The 21,773-nt window shown below is 40.1% G+C and overlaps 1 protein-coding gene across 8 annotated transcripts in view; it reads right to left on the bottom strand.

Annotated features, from left to right (window-relative positions):
• The window catches only part of prkdc (protein kinase, DNA-activated, catalytic subunit), a 243,012-nt gene that overhangs the window by 77,721 nt on the left and 143,518 nt on the right, over positions 1 to 21,773 (bottom strand). For all 8 annotated transcript variants that reach the window (XM_041189174.1, XM_041189177.1, XM_041189175.1 and 5 more), the window contains 10 exons: positions 21,342 to 21,491; positions 19,788 to 19,961; positions 15,552 to 15,650; positions 15,200 to 15,410; positions 14,277 to 14,466; positions 12,850 to 13,059; positions 6,471 to 6,586; positions 5,107 to 5,238; positions 3,199 to 3,378; positions 220 to 428 (listed from right to left, as the gene is read on the bottom strand). In XM_041189174.1, the coding sequence (XP_041045108.1) occupies positions 220 to 428; positions 3,199 to 3,378; positions 5,107 to 5,238; positions 6,471 to 6,586; positions 12,850 to 13,059; positions 14,277 to 14,466; positions 15,200 to 15,410; positions 15,552 to 15,650; positions 19,788 to 19,961; positions 21,342 to 21,491 (1,671 nt within the window). The remainder of the gene's footprint in view (positions 1 to 219; positions 429 to 3,198; positions 3,379 to 5,106; positions 5,239 to 6,470; positions 6,587 to 12,849; positions 13,060 to 14,276; positions 14,467 to 15,199; positions 15,411 to 15,551; positions 15,651 to 19,787; positions 19,962 to 21,341; positions 21,492 to 21,773) is intronic.

The following is a 21,773-nucleotide window of genomic DNA, read 5'->3' as shown; positions in this document are numbered from 1 at the left end:
CATTCCATCAATCTGGTAATAATGAGCTAATAAGAGAGCTAAATAGCCAACTGACACTTCAAATTGTGGTTCACACAAAAATGCTTTGGCCAGATATTCAGAAGTAACTGTGGTAAAACCCAGGCCTTTGGATGAAGAAGGAAGCAAAGGAAAGTAACAAGGGAAGTACATTTTTATAACAGGTTGCTTTACTATTTTAATAAACACGTTTGGACTTACTTAGCCAGCTCTACCCATCGAGCAGTGTCAGGAGGCAGCTGGTTTCGGCCTCGTGCTCTTTTCGCTGGTGGTTCTTCTGAAGCGGTGCGAGGGATTAAACTCAGCTCCAGAAGTAGAATTCCCATTGGCTGTTGTAAACTGGTTAAGGCAGTTGAGCTTATAATACAGGGATCAAGATTCACCAGGTCTGGGTGCTGCCGACTCATATCCTTGGCAAGCAAAACAGGACAGAACAGTACAACACATCAAAATCTATGTTGTTTAATCTTTATCTCCAAATACAACAGGCTTTTATAATAAAAGTGATCACCTCATTTCTATAATGCATAAATCAGGTAAACACACAAATTACCCAAATGATAAGTAACCATTTGGAGTGGATACAGAATGTAAATTGAGGTTAAATTTAATCAACCTAATTAAACCAGAAAAAGCTTAACTTTCATTTTATCTATTTCCACAAAACCTTTAAAAGGTACTAAATTCTATATTTTACCATTGGCTTCATATTTTAACATTGCTAAACATTACAGCAATCCCCATGACTTTTTCTTTCACCAATTATCAATCAAGATTCATGCCTAACAACAATTTTATAGATTTATATATTACACGAAGTGTTCAATTACAATATTTTTTTACCTGAAATTATCCTCCCTATTTCCACCAAATTTCTTATCCCATTTAAGTCTCAATCTCATTGCAGCCCATTGATTCCCTTGGTACAAAAACTACCCTCTGCAACATCAAATCCACATGGTGTAATCTTAAACATATTTCCTGACTGACCAGAGCAGGAGTCCACTGCCAGATTGGACTGGCCCATTTATCTTCCCCATCACAGCAAGCCAAAGAACTCTGCAGTCCTCCAATTATGCTGCTATCTGGTGATATTAGGTCCTGCAGCGCCTAACATTTTATGGGCAAATCTATGCCCGTGCATTATTGACTTAAACATAGAAAACTTACGAAAATTGGTCTTTTGCACTTGGACAGAACTATTTAAATAAACAGATGGTTTCAGTGGACGTATTTTAAAAGCAGCGCAAACGATCAAGGAAATTTGCACGTACAACCGTCACAAATCAGTTAAATGATAATTTCCTCGGAAAAAATGGTGTAATTCCGCTGTTATGTTGTTATGTCAAAAAGCTCAAGCAAATTCCAGGTCGATATGATTCATCGAACTTCAAATATCCAACATCAAAGCACCTATATTGTTGTCACTGCCAGCTCTGACTATCCTTTATGTCCAAGCCCTTTCCTCCTGATCTCCTTTGAAGTGGATGTTCATCAAATTTATTCTTTGCCATCCCACTCCATCTTTCCTTCAAGATTAATCTCATTCATAAAATATCCTCATTTTTTTCAGCACTTTCAAACCTTGTGCCTAATCATCCTTCTTCACCTCAATTCTATGGCTGACATCATCAAGGTTGACATTATCACGCCCTTCAACATAAACCTACCCTAAACTCCCCATCACCCCCAACCTACCCTAATCTCCACTATCACCCCCAACCTACCCTAAAACCTGCTAATCACCCCCAGCCTACCTTAAAACCTACCACCCCAACCTACCCCAAACCCCACTATTACCCCCAACCTATCCTAAACCCCACTATCATCTCCAACCTACCCTAAACCCCACTATTTTAACAATGCTTTATATCTGCCTTTCCTGGCAAAAGTACTGCCACATAAGTCTATTCCCACCTATCCTCTTTCAGCATCCTTCAATCTGGTTTTGGCCCCTGCACAGATTACTGAAACTTCACTACCCAAAGTTACAAACAATATGTGACTGTGACCATGGTTCACTTTCAGTCCCTATTCCCCCTTCTTTAACAATATTGTCTTCAAATGTCTCTCCTCTGTATGGCAGCAATCTTTCTGCACAACAATTTCTAAATGATGAAGAGGAGGGAATCAAGGTCCTTCTTTCTTATTTACACAATACTCCCTATCCATGGGTTGTATTCCATGGAATTTAGAAAGTTAAGGGGTGACGTGATTGAAATCTTCCAGATATTAGGAACAATAGATAGGATAGATAGAGAGAAATTATTTTCGCTGCTAAGGAAGTCTAGGACTGGGGTGGGGGATGGTCTAAAAATGAGAGCCAGACCTTTCCAGAATAAAATTAATACTTTTACACACAAAGGTTGGAACTCTCTTCTGCTAAAGCAATTCCTGCAAGATCAATTGTAAATTTTAAATCTGAGATGAATAGATTTTTATTATCCAACAGTATTAAAGTAAATAGGGCAAAGGTGGATATATGGATTTAGATCGCATCGTGGCCACAATCTCATTGAATGGCGAAGAGGTTCATGGGGCTAATTGTTCTACATTCCTATCAGTTTTCCCACCTCAATGCTCCAGTGTTAGAGAATCAAAATGCTGCAACCCTCCAACCCAGATAGTCAGTCCTTTACTTCACCACTGGTGTGCTGATCATTCAACTACTAAATGCCTGACCTCCATAACTGCTTAACCAATTCTCTCCACCTTGCTAAATCGCTGCCTGTTTTAAAAAATCTCTTACAACCCTACAGCACTCCATCCTAAGTCTTGTCCATTTTCCTTCCCTCTCAATCCATTGCTTTTTCTGCCTCAATGTAAAATACTTTGAAGCATCCTGACTTAATATAAGGAACGTTATAGAAAAGCAGAAACACAGAAACTGATACACAACATAATGAGATAATTACCACAAATAAGGCATGGCATGAAGATCAATCAGCTAACTAACCAATTTGCAAATACAGCTTATAAAAATTATTATAACAGTAATATAGAGTTAAGTAGTTTTATAAATTTTCTTATAGCTGTGATTCAGACTTTTGACAACAGAGTATCAATAGAGATTCATAATAATTAGTTTGAATGACAGTAGCTTACACCCTCCTAAAACAGATCTCAAAATTGTAATTAGTAAATTAATAAATAATTATATTAAGCAGCCATTTTCCTTACCTGAATACAGGTTACAAATGGTGGGAAACACAAAGTTGTACTATTAAGTAAAGAACTAAAATGTTCCATGAGTTCTTTTCCAATGCCACTCATTTCAGCAGTTGTTTTAGATTTTTTCACTTCTTCCAGAATTCCAGAAAATAGGGAACTGAAAAGTTGTTTAGCAAGTGAATGGTCTTTCTGCAAAAGAATTAGAAACTCTGGGATATTTTCTGCAGCTACTGTAAAGAACATATCTTTTTATTTTCTGTTGGACTGTGGTAAAATTACAACGGCAATAGTTGAAAGACATGTCCACTGCAACAGGATGAGAGATGTATACAATGATGCAGTCCTGGAATAGAATGTGCCATGAAAGACAGGATGGTGCCTGAAAGGAATCCTGGACCAAGGGAGCTGCCTGACCACAGCATTTTAATTGGCTCCTGACCAGGTGACCAGGTTGAGAGAGAGAGAGCAGGGCTGAATAGCTCCTAGTCTGAAAGGAACAGGATCTAAAACCTCTTTCTACTGTGTGGAAGATTCCAGTAATTCCACAATATTAGCTAACTTTTTTTCCTCCTCATATCTCTATAACCTGCTATCTCTCTGAAAACACCTGTCAAGAGGCAAAGGGGAAAATCATTGTTAAGAGACTTTGAAAGGCAAGTGCTTAACCAGTGAACTACAGACTGAAAGTGCTGGAAGACCACCTTGTGTCATCAATGGAAAGGAATTTGGAAGATATCAATCAAAATCAACCCATTGAATCTTGTACTCCGGATTGGTGATATTGAACTGTTTTATCCCACCCTTAAAATCCATTCTTGGCATGTCTTATGTGTGTGTGAGAGTCTAGGGATTTAAGAAGGGGATAAGGTGTTAGAAGTTAGCAGTTCATATTTCTTTCTTTTGCTGCTAAAGACAATTTGTTCAATAAACAGTTATTTACTTAGATAAAAGCAAAATACTGTGAATGCTGGAAATCTGAAACAAAAACAGAAAATGCTGGAAAAACTCAGCAGGTCTAATAGCATCTGTGGAGAAAAAAAAAGCAGAGTTAATGTTTCGAGTCCATATGACTCTTCTTCAGTTATTTACTTATTAAGTTTACAAATCTGGTGCTTGTATTCTGTTAACCTAAATTAAACAGTTAGGTAGAATTGGGGCAATCTGGTGGTTTGGTCAAATTTTTTCACATTTGTCGGGGCCCTGGGAACAGTGGGGCTTAATATTATAGGGCATTATTCCCAGTGAGTCATGATACTACCTTCTGAGAATTCACCCAACAAACAGGCTCAGCCAACAGCTGACACAGGAATGTTGGGCCAAATGGACTCTTTCAGCTGTGTGAATTCTTGGGTCAAATCATTTACCAACGAAACTTACAAAACAGCTGCTACAAATAGCACTCCTTAAAGATTTTGAAAAGGTCAATGACTCCTTTACATTGGGCCCTCTCCACTCCAGAAGTGGTGCTGCTTGGAAGGCAGGGTCTGATTGATCTTATTTTACGAGTGCAAAGCTGAAGAGTTCAAGAATTGTGCAATCTTCACCATTTGTCTGGCTATTTACCACTATTATTTTTACCATAAGAGTAACTCATATAATACCTAGTCTGCAGTCATTGAAACAGCTTTACACAAAAACTAACTTCAAATTTTTGTCACAAATTATCCTGAAGACAATAAGCTTTCACAAGTAATTAATCTTTCATTTTGATTTCAGGTGTATGCAGGGGGAGTAAATACTAAAATCAAGAAGTATTCTATACATCTAAATAAAAGCATTTCAAAATTATTGTACATGTTACAAGTTAATAGTAAAGGTATAGAACAATAAATTTGCCAAAAGAAAATCAGTGAATACTTGTTAGCTAATATGTACTTATTTAGACAAGGCTAAAGTTGTTGGATTTTATTTACAGACCTGAGCAAGAGCCTGCAGTGGGGCAATTAAACTACTGAATTTGATCTGAATGTCAGGCAGATCTCCAACACGATAACATCTGTACAAAGTAACCTGTGTGTCACGTTTCATCCTCTGTTCAGTTTTCATTTCCTGGAAAAACATCAAGTAATGTTTAATGTAACCAGCCTGCTGGTTTCTCATACCAGGTTAACCCACAATTATCAAACTCTATTTTTACTCAGTACAAAAGCAAAAAGTACATTCGACTAACCTCCTAATGAGTAAGCTGTGTCTTTCTAGTGAAGCAAAAACTAAAATGATGAATATCCATGACTACAATTAGTGGCATTTCTTTTAACCAGGGGGATTGTTTTATTATCAAAAGTGCTCAGCACCCTTTAGCCTCTTACTACATTTTTAAAAACTTTTGAGGCAAAATTGTTCTCATCAATATTTGTAATGAATATCACTGCAATCGTCTGAATTCCCTCTGCAATGAATTTGTCAACCCATTTATTTCAAATAGTTACCAAAAACATTAAATAGCATAGAGGAATTTTATGTGAATGCAGGAATTTATTCATTACAAATCTTGCTGTGATTAATTTTAGCTCCTCAGGGTCAAATTTTCAGCGAGGTGTAACATACCTGGAACAAGAGACCTAATCCAGTAACTTATAAATTTATCTTTTCTTGGTAGCAGTAAAAGAAAGATAGCATTGATCATCCTATTAGAGAATTGACTGGTCAATACTGGGACCCTGCTCTTGCACAACAAAAATGGCAATGTTTTTTCCCCAAAAAATATGCTTGAAAAGTTACAAGGAGTGAAAAAGATACAAAAAATTTGTATCTGGGCTGCAAGCTACACAGTGGAACTTGAAGAGCAATAAGTAATGCAAGCTGATGTTTTACAGTCCATTGATGTGAACTACAATCTTCAAAAGAATTTCTGGATACAGACCATTACCTGTAATGAAGCTCATTTCTATGTTGCTGACAGTAAAATATTAAGGTTTATAGTTTCAGTGGTTATCCTGGCTTACCTAGCTGGTACAATTCAAAATTAACCTCTCCTAAATTGTTTTTCATTTGTTTATAGATAATGCACAATATTCAAAAGAAACATTTTTGTGCTAAACAGACCTTGCTCTAACATACTGAAATATATCAAATGTTTCCTGCACTATTTATTGGAATTTTCTAGCAGATAACACGTTTGTGTCAAGAGTAACTATTTCTGAGTTCATTCTGTGAACCTGCAGACACTGAAGGGACCACAGCAAATATACACATTTTAGTAACAAAATACCTAAGGGGTCACAAAATTTTAAATGTTATTTCTGCTGAAGCACCTTAAAAAAAAAGTTAAGCAGAATTACCTTTGCCAGATGCTTTTCCTGAATGCTCCTTCTGGCAAAAATTAGGCTCTCTTTCTCTCTATCTTTGAGGAATCTCCGCCTCAGGCGGAGGATGTCTGCCCTCTGGTCAGCTACTGCTGTAATGAATAAAAACATCAGCTAATCTCCCATGAAATTGCTCACAATCAAAAAAAAGTCATATTCATCCTCCTGATGCTTCACCCACTCTCTAATTCTGTGTCCCCTTGTATCATTCTATTAGTTTTCTACTCTTTCTCATTCCTTGTATTAGAACAGGGATTCAAGCTCCTTGAGCTTGTTCTGCCATTCAATAAGGCCATAGCTGATCTCTATATTAATTCCATCCACCTGCCTTGTCTCCATATTCTTTCATACCCTTATCTAGCAAAAATCTATCATCTCAGGCTTACAATTAATTGAGCTACTGCACGAAGTGTTTCCTAACTTCTCTCATTCATGTCTGGCCTCTGATTTTAAGCTTTAGGCCCCTTGGCCAAGTCTCCCCCACCAGCAGAAAAAGATTTCTCTTTACCTACCCTGATAATTCCTTTCAAAATCTTAAAAAGCTCAATTCAAGCAGTTCTTAAATTTTCTATATTCTAGGGATTGCAGTTTGTGTAAGTGACCACCGCATACTCCTTGTGGAAACAAAGTCCATTCTTCACACAGAATATGCTCTATCGTGTTGTATGGCACTACCATCGTGCTAAGTTGGATAGGTTCAGAACAGATATACAAGTTCAGAACTGGGCACCCATGTAACACTGTGGCCCATGAGTAGCAGCAGAATTGAATTCCAATCTGTAACCTCATGCCCTGGCATATTCCTCATGCTATCACTACCATCAGGCCAGGGGGATCATCCCTAGTTCACTGAGGAGTGTAGGCACTGGCATAATCACTACTAATAAAGCTATAACACAGGACTACATCCATGTTAAACAGCAGAAGCAGTATGCTACAGACTGATTATGTGAACCCACAACCAGCTGTGCCCCTAGTCCAAGCGGTTCCAGTATAGCTATAACACGGCATCTACCCGGCAATGTGGAAAATTGCCCAGGTACGTCATGTACACAAAATGCAGGACGAATCCAACCCGGCCGATTACCACTACATCAGTCTACTCACGATCATCAGGAAAGCAATGGAAGGGTCATCAACACTGCTATCAAGCTGCACTTGCTTAGCAATAACCTGCTCACTGATGCTCAGTTTGGGTTTCGCCAGGGTCACTCAGATCCTGGCTTCCTTACAGCCTTGATTTAAACATGGACAAAAGAGCTGAACTCCAGAGCTGAGGTGAGATTTGACTACCCTTGACATCAAGGCAGCATTTGACCAGTGTGGCATCAAGGAGCTCTAGCAAAACTGGAGTCAATGGGAATCAGGGGAAAAACTCTCCGCTGGTTGGAGTCATACCTGGCACAAAGGAAGATGGTTGTGGTTGTCGGAGGTCAATCATCTCAGTTCCAGGGTATCAGTGCAGGAGGTGCTCAGGGTAGTGTCCTAGGTCCAAACATCTTCTGTTGCTTCATCAATGACCTTCCTTCCATCATAAGGTCAGAAATGGAGATGTTCGCTGATGATTGCACAATGTTCAGCACCATTCAGATTGTCAGATACTGAAGCAGTCTATGTCCAAGTGCAGCAAGGCCTGGACAATATCCAGGTTTGGGCTAATATGTGCAGCGTGCATGTGGCTTGCCACAATGTCAAGTAATGACCATCTCCAACAAGAGAGAGTCTAACATCGCCCCATGAAATTCAATGGTACGACCATCGCTGAATCCCCCACTAACAACATCTTGGGGGGTTATCATTCACCAGAACTGGACTAGCCATATAAATACCATGGCTACAAGAGCAGATCAGAGGCTCAGAATCCTGTGGCGAGTAACTCACCTCCTGACTCCCCAAAGCCTGTCCACCATCTAAAAGGCAAAATTCAGGAGTCAGGAATATTCCCCACTTGCCTGTTTAAGTGCAGCTCCAACAACACACAAGAAGTCTGACACCATCCAGGACAAAATAGCCTGCTTGTTTGTCACCCCATCCACAAACATTCACTCCCTCCACCACCGACACAAAGTGGCAGCAGTGTGTACCATCTACAAGGTGCACTGCAGAAACTCACCAAGGCTCCTTAGACAGCACCTTCCAAACCCACAACCACTACCAGCTAGAAGGACAAGGGCAGCAGACAGATGGGAGCACTGCCACATGGACGTTTCCCTGCAAACCATTCACCATCCTGACTTGGAAATATATTGCCGTTCCTTCACTGTCACTGGGTCAAAATCCTGGAACTCCCTCCCTAACAGCACTGTGGGTGTATCTACAGCACATGGATTGTAGCGGTTCAAGAAGGTAGTTCACCACCACTTTCTGAAGAGCAATTAGAGATGGGCAATAAATGCTGGCCGAGCCAGCAACTCCCATACCGCATGGAAGAATGAAAAAAAAATTCAAAGCTCTGCAGTCTTGCCATATTGAGGCGTGAATGGTGGTGGACAAATAAACAACAGGAGGAGACAGCTCCATGAACATTCCCACCCTCAATGATGGTGGAGCCCAGCACATCAGCGTACCAGACAAGATTGAAATCTTTGCAACTATTTCAGCCAGAAGTTTCTAGCAGCACAGCTGCCAATCTTCAGCCAATTTAATGCATTCCATGTGATATCAAGAAACAGCTGAGCGTACAGGATACAGTAGACACAAGGGCCCTGATAACATCCCGGCTATAGTACTGAAGACTTGCACTCCAGAACTAGCCACACCCTTTGCCAAGCTGTTCCAGTACAGCTACAAGGCTGGAATCTACCCAACCATGTGAGAAATTGCTCAGGTTCATCCTTACCGCCCATCGGTCTTCTCTCAATCAGCAGCAATATGATGGAATGTGCTATCAAGCAGCACTTACTAACAGCCTGCTCACCGATACTCAATTTGGGTTCTGCCAGGACCACTCGGCTCCTGACCTGGTAACAGCCTTGGTCCAAACAGGCAACAAAAGCGCTGAATGTCAAAGGTGTGAGAATGACTGCACTTGACCTCAAGGCAGCATTTGACTGAGTGTGGCATCAAGCAGCCAGAGCAAAATTGAAGCCAATGGAAAGAACTGGGAAAATTTTCCACTACCTATAGTAATACCTAAGACGACATTGTGGTTGTTGGAAGCCAATCATTTCAGCTCCAGAACATCACTGCAGGGCAATCCACAGGTCAGTCTCCGAGACCCAATCATCTTCAGCTGCCTGACCTTCCCTCCATCATAAGGTCAGAAGTGGGGATGTTGGCCGATGTTTGCGGTGTTCAGTGTCACTTGCAACACCTGAGATAATGAAGCAGTCCATGCTTGCATGGCTAAGTACACTTAGCTGCCTACCTTAGCCTTTAACTGATTTTTTTTTGTACAACTTTTAATCAATAAAATTACACACAAACATGGTGGAATATACACAGAAGAGGAAACTGATGGGAAATTATGGAAGAAAAATTATGAAGTACAGGTAATACATGAGAAACGTACACGAGAATTAAACTGTGTCGATGGGATAGATAAGACCTGGACAAAATTCAGAATTCGGCTAAGTGGCAAGTAACATTTGCACCACACAGATGCCAGGCAATGAATATATACAGCAAGAGAAGATTTAACCATCTTCCCTTGGTGTTCACAATGGTATTACCATCGCTGAATCCCCAATATCAATATCCTGGGGGATCCCCATTGACCAGAACTGGATCAGCCATATAAATACTGTGGCTATAAGAACACGTCAGAGGCCAGGAATGTAACTCACCTCCTGACTCCCAAAAGCCTGTCCACCATCTACAAGGCACAAGTCAGGAATGTGATGGAATACTCTCCACTTTCCTGGATGAGGGCAGCTCTAACAGCACTCAAGAAGCTTGACACTTTTCAGGATAAAGCAACCTCCATGAATGGCATCTTATCCACCATATTAGATATTCAATCCCTCTGTCACTGGTCCACCATAGCAACAGGATGCACGGCAGCAACTTGCTTTCAACATCACCATCCAAACCTGAGACCTCTACCATCTACAAGACCAAGGACAACAAGCACACGGGGACATCACCACCTTCAAGTTCCCCTCCAAGTCACACACCATGCTGACTTGGAAATATGTCATCGTTCATTCACTGTCGCTGAGTCAAAATCCTGGAACTTCCTCCCTTAAAGCACTGTGGGTGCTCTTACAACACATCAACTGCAGCGGTTCCAGACAGCAGCTCATCACCACCTTCTCAAGGGCAATATATGCCGGTTCAATCAATGACACCTGCATCTTTTGAACAACAGCTTTTTTAAAAATTGCTTGCCCTTTATATTCCAGCCCTCTAGTTATAAAGGCTAACATTTCATCGGCCTTTGCAATTAAATTTCTGTATCCGACTACTACATTTTAGTGAGCTGTGCACATGAACTTCTAAATCTTTTTCAACATCCACTATTCCAAGCTTTTCACCGTTTAAATAATACTCAGATCTATGCTTTCTCAGTCCAAAACGGATGACCTCACACTTAGTTGCGCTGAAATCCACCTGCCACAGTTTTGTCCACTTAATTGATCATCATTGTCTCTATAGTTTTACTCTCCCATCGACACCATTTAATTCTCATGTACGTTTATCAAGTATTGTCTGTACTTCATAATTTTCCATCAGTTTCCTCTTCTGTATATTCCACCATGTTTGTGTGTAGTTTTATTAATTAAAAGTTGTACCAAAAAAAAATCAGTTAAAGGCTAAGGTAGGCAGCTAAGTGTACTTAGTTAGAAGTAGAATCTGGGCCAGGCAGGCGAAATGAATCAGTGAGTCAGAAAACCAGAGAGTTGGAGTATTAACCAGGGAGAGAACTTGGGAAAGAAAGTCTTATACCGAAGACTGCATCACCTTCTAGTTGATGCCATGGTGGGAAAGAAAGTCTTATACCGAAGACTGCATCACCTTCTAGTTGATGCCATGGTGGGAAAGAAAGTCTCATACCGAAGACTGAATCACCTTCTAGTTGATGCCATGGTGGATCGATAGTCATGTATGGGGGCTACTGAAGCACACATGGATGAGATGGAATATGTACAGAAGAGGAAAGTGATAAGAACATAAGAAATTGGAGCAGGAGTAGGTCATTCGGCCCCTCAAGACTGCCCTGCCGTTCAATAAGATCATGGTTGATCTGCCCCAGGCCTCAAATCCTCTTTCGTGCTAGATCCTCATAACCCTCAACTCCCCAATATTTCAAAAATCTACCTCCTCTTTAAATAATTTCAGTGATATAGCCTCCACAACTCTCTGCGGTAGAGAATTCCAGACATTCACTACCCTGAGAGAGAAGAAATTACTTCGCATCTCAATTTTAAATGAGTGCCCCCTTATTCTGTAACTATGTCCCCTAGTTCGAGATTTCTCCACTAGTGGAAACATCTTTTCAACACCTACCCTGTCAAGCCCCCTCAGAATCTTGTACGTTTCAATAAGGTCATCCCCCATTCTTCTAAACTCTAATGAATAAAAGCCTAACCTGTTTAGCCATTCTTGACAAGTCAACCCCTCCATCCCAGGAATCAGCTTAGTGAATCTCTTTTGAACTGCCTCCAATGCATCCTTACCAAAACTGTACACAGTAAGGTAAATTAAGTATAGACAATACCTGAGAAACGTACATGAGAATTAAGCAGTGTGGATAGGGGAGTAAAAGTATAGAGACAATGATGGTCAATTAACTAAGCGGGCAAAACTGTGACAGATTGATATCAGCACAACCAAGTGAGAAATCATCCATTTTGGACCGAGAAAGGATAGATCAGTGTATTATTTAAATGGTGAAAAGCTTGAAACAGTTGAGGTTGAAAGCGATTTAGAGGTTCATGTGCACAAATCACTAAAATGTGATAGGCACAAAAAAAAATAGAAAAGGCCAATGGTACATGGATTCCAAAGACAAATGAAGAGGCAAACCTGATGCTCAAAGCTGAGCAGAAGTTAAAAAAAGCAGCAGTTTGGCATAGAGGCAAATCAGATTGGAGAAAGCCCGGGCTAATCATGGTAGATCACGCATGAAAGGGAAAGGAGACATCCGTTCAGTACTTTCCTGTGGGTGAGATATGCAACTATGTTGCAGAGGTGCCCCTGCATATTATCATCATGCTGAAAAATGAAGAAATTGGTTTATCATTTAATGATTCATAGATAACTTCCAGGCAAAACAAAACTGCTTCATTCTGAAGTAGTGTCCTCTAAACAATTGGATATAGAGACGTGTGAAACTTTGAAGTACTCGTTTCAGTAATTTATTTTGAGTGGATATTTAAAATACAGTAATAATATTAAATGTCATTGATGATACCTTTTGTTTTACTACCAACTTCATCTCCTGGCACAGCAAGTCTCCTTTTGCCAAAGTCTGGACCAACAGGCTTCATTGTTGCTCTCTGTGGCCTCTCACTCCGTTTAGAATACACAAGTAATGAAGAGGACATTGATTCTGAAGAAGGAAGGGTGTATTCCGCAAAGGTGTCCAAACTACTCCCTGTTAACCAATTAAAATTCCGTGCACCTAGAGAAAGACATCAAGTATAACAAAAGGATAATAGTTACGTCCCATATTTAGAATATTTTTTGCCAGATATGTCTAGGCATTTCTCAAACAGCCTTTCCTTATCAGCAATTTAGGAACTCAGATAAGAACATAAGAAATAGGAGCAGGATTAGGGTATTTGCCCTTCTGAGTTTGCTCCACCATTCAATAAGATCATGGCTGAACTTCTAACTCAGCTACACTTTCCTGCCCTTTCCCCTTAATCCTTTGGTAGACAAAAATTTACTGATCTCGGTTTTAAATATACTCAACAACTGAGCATCCACAGTTCCTGGGGGTAGAGAATTCCAAAGATACACAATCCTTTGAGTGAAGAAAGTTCTCATTTCAGTCCTAAAAAGCCAGCCACTTGTTCTGAGACTGTGAACCCTAGTCCTGTATTCCTCAGCCAGGGGAAAATCTTCCTAGTATCTGCTTTATGAAGCCCTTTGAGAATTTTATATGGCTCAATTAGATCACCTCTCATTCTTCTTAATTCTCAAGAATATAGACCTAATCTACTTTGTTCAAATTCTCTCACAGGACAATCCCCTTATCCCAGGAATCAGTAAAATGAACCTTCGTTGAACTCCCTCCAAGACAAAAACATGCTTCCTTCAGTAAGGTGGCTGTTGACAGTAACCAAAAATCAATAATTTTCCTTGGGGTCTGTTGGGTCAAATTCAAATATAAGAACTCAAGTTAAAAAGGCATTTGGATTTGAACCTTACTAACAGTGAAAGAGTCAATTGGACCACAATAGTCACAGTTTTTAGGCAGAGTGATATTTTGGTAAGATGGTAATTTATTGCCTATCAGTTAATTTCCCTGAGAAAGTGGGCAGTGAACCAATGGAGTAGCTTCCTTGGTGACTTTGGGGGACAGTCAAGAGTCAACCATGTTGGAGGGGAACTGGAATCACAAGCAGGCCAGACCAGTTAAAGCTTTCCTTCGCTGTCATTCAGAATGTTAATGGACTAATTGTGTTAACGACAATCCGAAAGTTGTGTGATCACTTTTACTGATACTGCCTTTTTATTTCCAGATATTTTTGAAACTGAATTTAAATTCTCAAACTGGTAAGATTTGAAGTCACTTTCTTTGGATCATAGTCCAGTAACATAACCAGCACCCTAGGTAAAATGTTTTATAAACAGAGTCATCACTGATTAAAAATGCAAACAGATTACACTTACCAGGATTCTGAGTTGGTGTAAACTCATAATGGGTTAGGGTGGCCCTAATTTGGCCACCTTTTGACCTTTGACCTGCAGCTGATGCTTCTTGTGTTGGGCTTCTAATACTACCTGATGTAGCCTGAGTTTCCACAAACAATGGAGTAAGAATTCTACTACACTGATGCCAACTCGAATCAATGCTATAATCCTAAACAAAAAAGTACAGAATGTAGAACAATGAGTGATATGCAATAAATAACATTTTACAAAATGAGATAAACATTAAACTTGGACGAACTCAATTCCTTTGCAGCCCTGTAGCAAAAATTATTTTTATAAAGCAATTCTTTAAAAATATAAGGCAGAAGCTGTCAGAGCAAACATACATCTATATATACGTATACACACATACAAATATACAGTGGGATCTGCTGCAGAACATCCTGTAAGCATGCAACAATAAAAGGGATTAACTAATTTATCACAGCAGGTTTTAGAATGAGCTTCAGGAAGATGTCTAACTGGTCTGCTGAGTTCCTCTGGCTAAATAGGATGCATTGTAACATTTATTGTAAGGTAACAGTAAGAAGAAACAGAAAAAAACAAGTTGAATCTAGTAAATCTAGCCAGAGTTGCTATATGAAAAATCTAAACAAAGTTATCATAAAAAAGTGAACTAGTTGATTAGCAATATTCAAGTGAAAAATAGACGGTAATAAAATCTGGCCTTGCCTGCATCACTCATATACAGAACAAATGAAAAGAAATGGGCATTTTTATTCTATATCAGAGCTTATAAAATAAGTGAACTCAAGTTTTTTTTTAAACAGGAGTAATAATGCATTTGCAGTCTTCAAAAGATTGAATTACATTACATCTGAATCTAGAAAAATACAGATGAAAGGCTAAACTAACGCAACGAGCAAGTTTCTTGTATTTACTTGAAATTTGCATTCAGATAGGGGATATTCAAACATCTCACGGCTGTAGTCAGGGCTGCGACTTGTCATTTCCAGCAGCACATTGGTGGCTATACTGAGGTACTGGGTCTCTATCTTGTTGCAATACAATGATCCAAGAATGGCCATCATTCTGTCCAGGGTGCCGGTTGGAAGTCTGTTTTCATGACTCCAGAAGTTTCTGACATACAATCTGAAAGGAGATCACATCAAAAAACTCGTTTTTAAAAAATCCATTCTTCAAAAGTAATCAGTATCAACTGTCAAGATTCTACAGGAACCGTGAATATTTATAAATGATCCAATTCTTGACAATGTTTAACAAGTAACGTACCGTAGCGCAGGATTTTCATCGGTCAGTCCCTGAAGTAATGCATCTGTTGCTGCCATGTATACTTCTTTTGAGTCAAGATCAGATTGACTTTCGGGATCTCTGCAGAAAGGGAAGGAGGTTTACTACATTCGCTTCAGAAAACACTAATAAATGGAACATTTCTCTCCTGCTGACTTTCTGTAGAATAGACTTGGGAACTAACTTCCATAGCTAATAACTGTGTTTCCATTCATCCTTTTGAACATAACCAAGTTTGAATTGACCAACATTTTTTCTTTCTGAAGAAATTTTCCAACAGATTTAGTCTAGTTTTGGTCTCTTGATTAACACAGGGGACAAAAAAATAAAGATGAGGAATAGTCAATTAACACATCACACTTCCCTATATTATACTGTAACCTACCCAGCCCAACCATCAACAGCACTTGAAAGATTTTTTGTATTTAATCTGTTTTGAACCTACTTTTCGTTAATTGAAATTTAAATTATTTGATCCTATTGGGCCAGATTTACTATGAAATATTATTCTGCATTCATGAGTTCAAAGTATTCATTCACCATTTAGTACTTCATAGAGGTTGGTGGGGTCTTCATTTAACCTTCTTCCCCACACCCCACACCAGACTGAACACCCTGAACTTCTAGAATCGTTCCTGATAGCTCAGTCCCTTTACACTTGGGTTTGTCCATGTTCGTATTCTCCGCATGCTTCCAATGCACTGTCTTGACTGAACCCTGGTGACTCAGCATAGATAGCATTATAAAGGGCAGAATTTCACCCATGTTGGCCAGCTCGGCGGGGGCGAGTGGGAGCAGTCAGGAAATCAACCGCTGCCCATGATCGGGACTGGACCGCGATTTCATGTTGGCAGGCCAATTAAGGCCCGCCCAGCATGAAACACAAGCTTCAGCGCTCAGCATTGCCTGTGCAGGCGGTGGCTGAGTGCAAGCGGGGCTGCCATTTGCAAATCTCCCTGAGGCACACAGCTGCCTCAGGGAGATGAACAGATTTATAAAAAAGATTTTATGAATGTTATAAAACATATCCCCTCATGTGACTTTATCACATGAGCAGGGACATGTTATTAGTGAAAAATGAAAGTTTTTATTTGCTTTTGGAAATCTCATCCCGTCCCTGGATGAGGTTTCCAAAAAAGTGCAAAGGCCGCTTGGCTTTCTCGCCTGCCCGCCAACTGTGTCATTTTACACTCAATCGGGTCGGGCGTGCGCCAGGCAAGTTAAAAATTTTACCCAAAGTATCATTACATCTGCACACCTATTGTTCTGGCCATACACATCAACATTCTGAAATAAAAACAGAAAATGCTGGAAATACTCAGCAGGTCAGGCAGCAACAGTGGAGAGAGGAACAGAGTTACCATTTCTGGTCGATGACATGTCATTAGAACAGTTCCAATGAAAGGTCATTGACCTGAAACGTTAGATCTGTTTCCCTCCCCACAGATGCTGCCTGGCCTGCTCAATATTTCCAGAACTTTTTAAAATTTCAAACTTCCAGCACCTGCAGTATTTTGCCTTTACACTTCAACATTCTCTTGGTTTATTTCAATTACTACTCCACATTATCTGGACATTGAAACACATCTTGAGCTGGATTTTACGGGCGGAAAGCAGGAGGATGGATCTGTAAAATAGGCACCATGCCGTCTGCAGCAGGCCTGCCACTGGCCCTACCCCCACTGCAATTTTATGAGCAGCAGGGGTGTTGGGTGGGCTGCTGCCCATGGCCCAACTGAGGGCCTCAGGTGGGTATTTGTTGCCCACTTAAGGGCTTCATTCCACTACCACTCAGATTTAACAGGTAGCAGGTGAGGCCTGCACCCAGCATGCAACCTGATGGGTTTGTCACTCTGTGCTGATGGTAAGTTAAAGGCAGGTGTTGGGGGTGGGGGGGGGGGGGGGGCACCTTTCGGGGTCCCTGATGCTAGTTGGATGGTGGATGAGATGTCGATTAAGTGGGCTGTTTTTCCTGGATCGTGTTGAACTTCATGAGTTGTTGAAGCTGCACTCATCCAGTCAAGTGAACAGCATTGCATCACACTTTTGACTTGTAACTTAGAAGTGGTGGAAAGGCTTTGGGGTGTCAAAAGGTGAGTCACTTGCTGCAGAATACCTAGTCTCCAACCTGGCTTTATAACCTGCACGTGACTGATTCATTTAAGTTTGTGCTCTTAGTGACCACTAGGATATTGATGATAGGGGATTCAACAGTGATAAATGCTGCTGAATGACAAGGAGAGATGGTTAGACTTTCTCTTCTTGGAGATGATCATTGCCTGGCACTTAAGTGGAAAATAACATTCACGCCTCACATCAGCCCAAGCCTGGATATCATGTAACTCTTTCTGTACATGCATGCAACTGTTTTGTTAATTGAGAAATTGAGAATGAAAGTGATTACTGTGCAATCATCAACAAAGATCCCCACTTCTGACCTTAAGTCACAGCAAAGGTCATTGATGAAACAACTGAAGATGGTTGAGCTGAGGACACAAGAGCTAATGTTTCAGCAGTGAACGTACTTTTAACAACCCTTTTTATTTTCATAGCTTCCCAAACTAAAGAACACTTCCCACTTTGACCCATAAGGAATATTATGAAATCAGCTGGATGGGCAGCCTGTCAATTACCTAAATTGGTTTATTAATGGCCTCAATAGGCCGTTGACAGGTTGACGGGAGCACAGCTGGCTCGGCTGCGCCCCCACCTACCTGAAAATGGAAATGACACGGGGTGATGTCTGGAGTTCCACCCGACGTCATCCTGCATCATTTTACACGTCGGCGAATGGGCCCCACCCCCACTCACTGACCGGAAGATCCTCCCCACGGTGCATGAGGAGGTAATTCAGACACTTGGAAGGGTTTAAAATAGATAAGGAGGAAGTATCGGATAGGCTGTCTGTACATAAAGTTGATAAGGCACCAGGACTAAGTGGGACGCATCCAATTAAGACTCTGAGGGAAGTGGGGGTGGAAGTTGTGGAGCCACTGGCCACAATTTTTAAATCTTCCTTAGACACAGGGGTAGCTTACATTGTATAAAATTTTAAAATTCTAATCTTTTTGATTTTTTTTTGTTTCCTTCATGTCTGACAATTCTTTATAAATTTTCTTGTAAATATAAATTTGGTGCCCTTTAGATATTGTATGAAAGTAAGGTGAAACTACAACTGTCATGATGCATCTTTCACACACAGTTTGTCAGCAAGTGCTATAACTGAGCAGACCAAAATCTCTCTTTTAAATCAACATGTCTTAGTAATGGTCATGGTACTATCAAGTCCTATAGGTCCAGAGGAGCGGGATAAAAATCACAAATACAGTGGCTTGTCTCTTTCCCTGTCACATATACAAATAATACACATCATGTGTGCAATCACACAGAAAATTTATCAGCACCCAAAGTCCAGTTGAAATACGAACATACAAATTCTGAGCAGGAGTAGGCCATTCGGCCCCTCAAGCCCACTTCACCATTCAATAAGATCCTGGATGGTCCAGTTGTGGCCTCAGCTCCACATTCTGCCTAGCCCGATAACCTTCGATTCCCTTATTAATCAAGAATCTATTTTCCTCCGCTTTAAAAATATTCATTGACCCTGCCTCCACTGCTCTCCAGGGGAGAGGGGTCTAAAGATTCACAACCCTCAGAAAAAATTTCTTCCCATCGCCATCTTAAATGGGAGGCCCCTTATTTTTAAACTAGTTCTAGTATTGTGTCCTCTAGTCCTAACCCAACATTGATGCAGAGCTCAAACTGCAGGCTCAGAGAGAGGAGCACTCTTCATTGGGGAAAACCTCTTATAGGGTTTTCTAATGCTAACTAACCAATTGTATAGGTATGATCCGTGAACATTCCAGAACTTTTTTTTATGACTTTCTTGTATAAATGTGGGGTTTTTTTGCTGCATATGTTGACTAGAATGAGAAAATAATGCAAAATGGATGCAAACTAGAAAAAAGGTTATTACATCGACAAATGTAGGCTTTTAACTTAAGTGCAGCCTGCCAGTCAATAATTTACACCATTATAAAATCAAACTTGCAAGAAATTAATTGGAATTGAAGTGTAACAGATCTCTCTGTGCTCCATATAATGCTTCCTTCAGTCAAATAGGTTTATAATGTGGCTGAAGTACCACTAAAAAGGCTAATCACTCCTATCAAATCTAGCTTTTTCAGCTTGGAGTCATTTTTGTTATTAATTCCATACCTGTAATTGTCATATATCCACATCAGAACATCGTACAATTTCTCTCGACAAATGGGAGATGGATGAGAAATGAAAGCCATCACTGAACTTAGCATCCCTTTCAGTTCTGTTGACGTTAGCTTGGCTTTAATCTTATATACTATGTCCAAACAAACCCTCTGCCGTTCTTCATCCCTTATAAAGGAGAGAATGATTAGAGTTTGTAATACTTTTATCCAAATAACTATCCTTTGCCTGTGAACTCAGGCTGTGTCAGCAGACTGCTCAATAACTGAAGGACACCATAGCCAAACTCAACATATTGTCACCAGACGTTTGCACACTCTTACTGGGTCGTGATCAGGGCCTGAAAATCCAGGTAATTTCCTAATTCTCGTCTCTAACAGAGTGTGCTCCTACATCTGCCATGGATGAGATCCACTAACTCAATACAGAATGGAGATCCACCCTAACACTTATGTGGCTTGGATCAGTTTCCCTCTGGGTGGTGCATTTACCCCTCAGCTATCAGGATAGTCTGGTAATATTTTTCAAGCAATGACCCCTTGAACATTAAAAATTGCAACAGAGGTCTCAGTGCCCCAAAAAGGATCCTGCAGTAATACATCCAGGCGTGGACTCTGGTATGCCTTTTTCAGTTGAGAACATTTTCAGTTGCATTGTATTACATAAAATTGACAGTTCGTTTCAACAATGTTTTTCATTTCATTACAAGTATGATTTTAATACGAAATATATGTTAAGGTAAATTACGTCCACTTACAAGAAAAATGAAACTTCTTCAACTTTGAATAAAGTTAAAGTTTACTTACAGGAAAGAGATTGCTGTTTGTATTTAGTACATGAGCAAGAATCAGTTTTAAATATTCAGTGATAAAAGTAAGCATGTAACTTTGGCACACTAACATCTGAACAATTTTAGTTTCCAAATATTTGAGTTACCAGAGGTCATTAAGGATCCACTCTAACAACAATAAGTGGCTACATAATTTGCGATATTAAATTGATTTAAGTAACAATATTGAACTATTTCTACAATGTATAACATCGACAGAAACTTAAAAACAGAACAAGCATTTGTATAGCACTTTTCATGGCCACTGAACATCTCAAAATGCTTTACAGCCTATGCGAGATGGCAGTCAATGTTGCAATGTAGGAAAGGTAATGCAGTGAATCTGGTACTGCAGCACAATGTGCTGTGTTACCATGACGTGGGTTAGCACTAGAGATTCCCCACTGGTTTATCTACAACCTCAATAAAACTCAAAGATGCCAAGTGGCACCAGATACTTTCCCCTAACAAGCAGGGATGAATTAGAGTTATGCTCTGCTACTCTGATGTACTTCCTCACATTGGTTTAAGAGTTACATTGACAGAGGCAGAGGGCAGGGTAATTACCCAGGGGAAGACCAGCACAAACCTAATAAACCAGAAAGAGAAGTAAAAATGCATGTGTTGAAGGCTAGAAAAAGGAATTGAAATAAGTTAGCTGTCTAAGATACAGGAAATAGATTCTCACGAAACTTAACCAATATTGTCCACCTGCTCACCTATGGCTCATGATCTGTGCAAAGTCCTTGCTCTTCAGTTGTAGGTGAATGTCAGATATCTCTTCTGCCCGATACATCACCACCTCAAGGCAGTGCGTTTTTAGCACGCCATACAACTTTGGTAATAGGAAAAATACTGCATTCAGAAACCTTGAAAACAAATATATGCAAAGCACATAAGAACTCCAAATATTAGTGCAAACCTTTTCAAATTCATCATCCATTTAAAATCAAACGCCCTCTCACACTAGTTTGCAAAGCAAAATTAGTCATTGCAATATGTCATAACTGGGTAACAGGTTCTCTGAAAGCACATTATTAAAAAGAAATTAGGATTTCAGAATGCAATACCGCAATAAGGTTGCATAATCCCCTCCTATTGAACTATCAGTGATCAGGCATACAGCACAAACAACTCCTTACAGCCCCTCC

This window comes from Carcharodon carcharias, chromosome 6 (genome assembly GCF_017639515.1).
Source record: "Carcharodon carcharias isolate sCarCar2 chromosome 6, sCarCar2.pri, whole genome shotgun sequence".
NCBI lineage: Eukaryota > Metazoa > Chordata > Chondrichthyes > Lamniformes > Lamnidae > Carcharodon > Carcharodon carcharias.
Note: the sequence above shows the minus strand (reverse complement) of the source record. Positions and strands in the feature narration are given on the sequence as shown.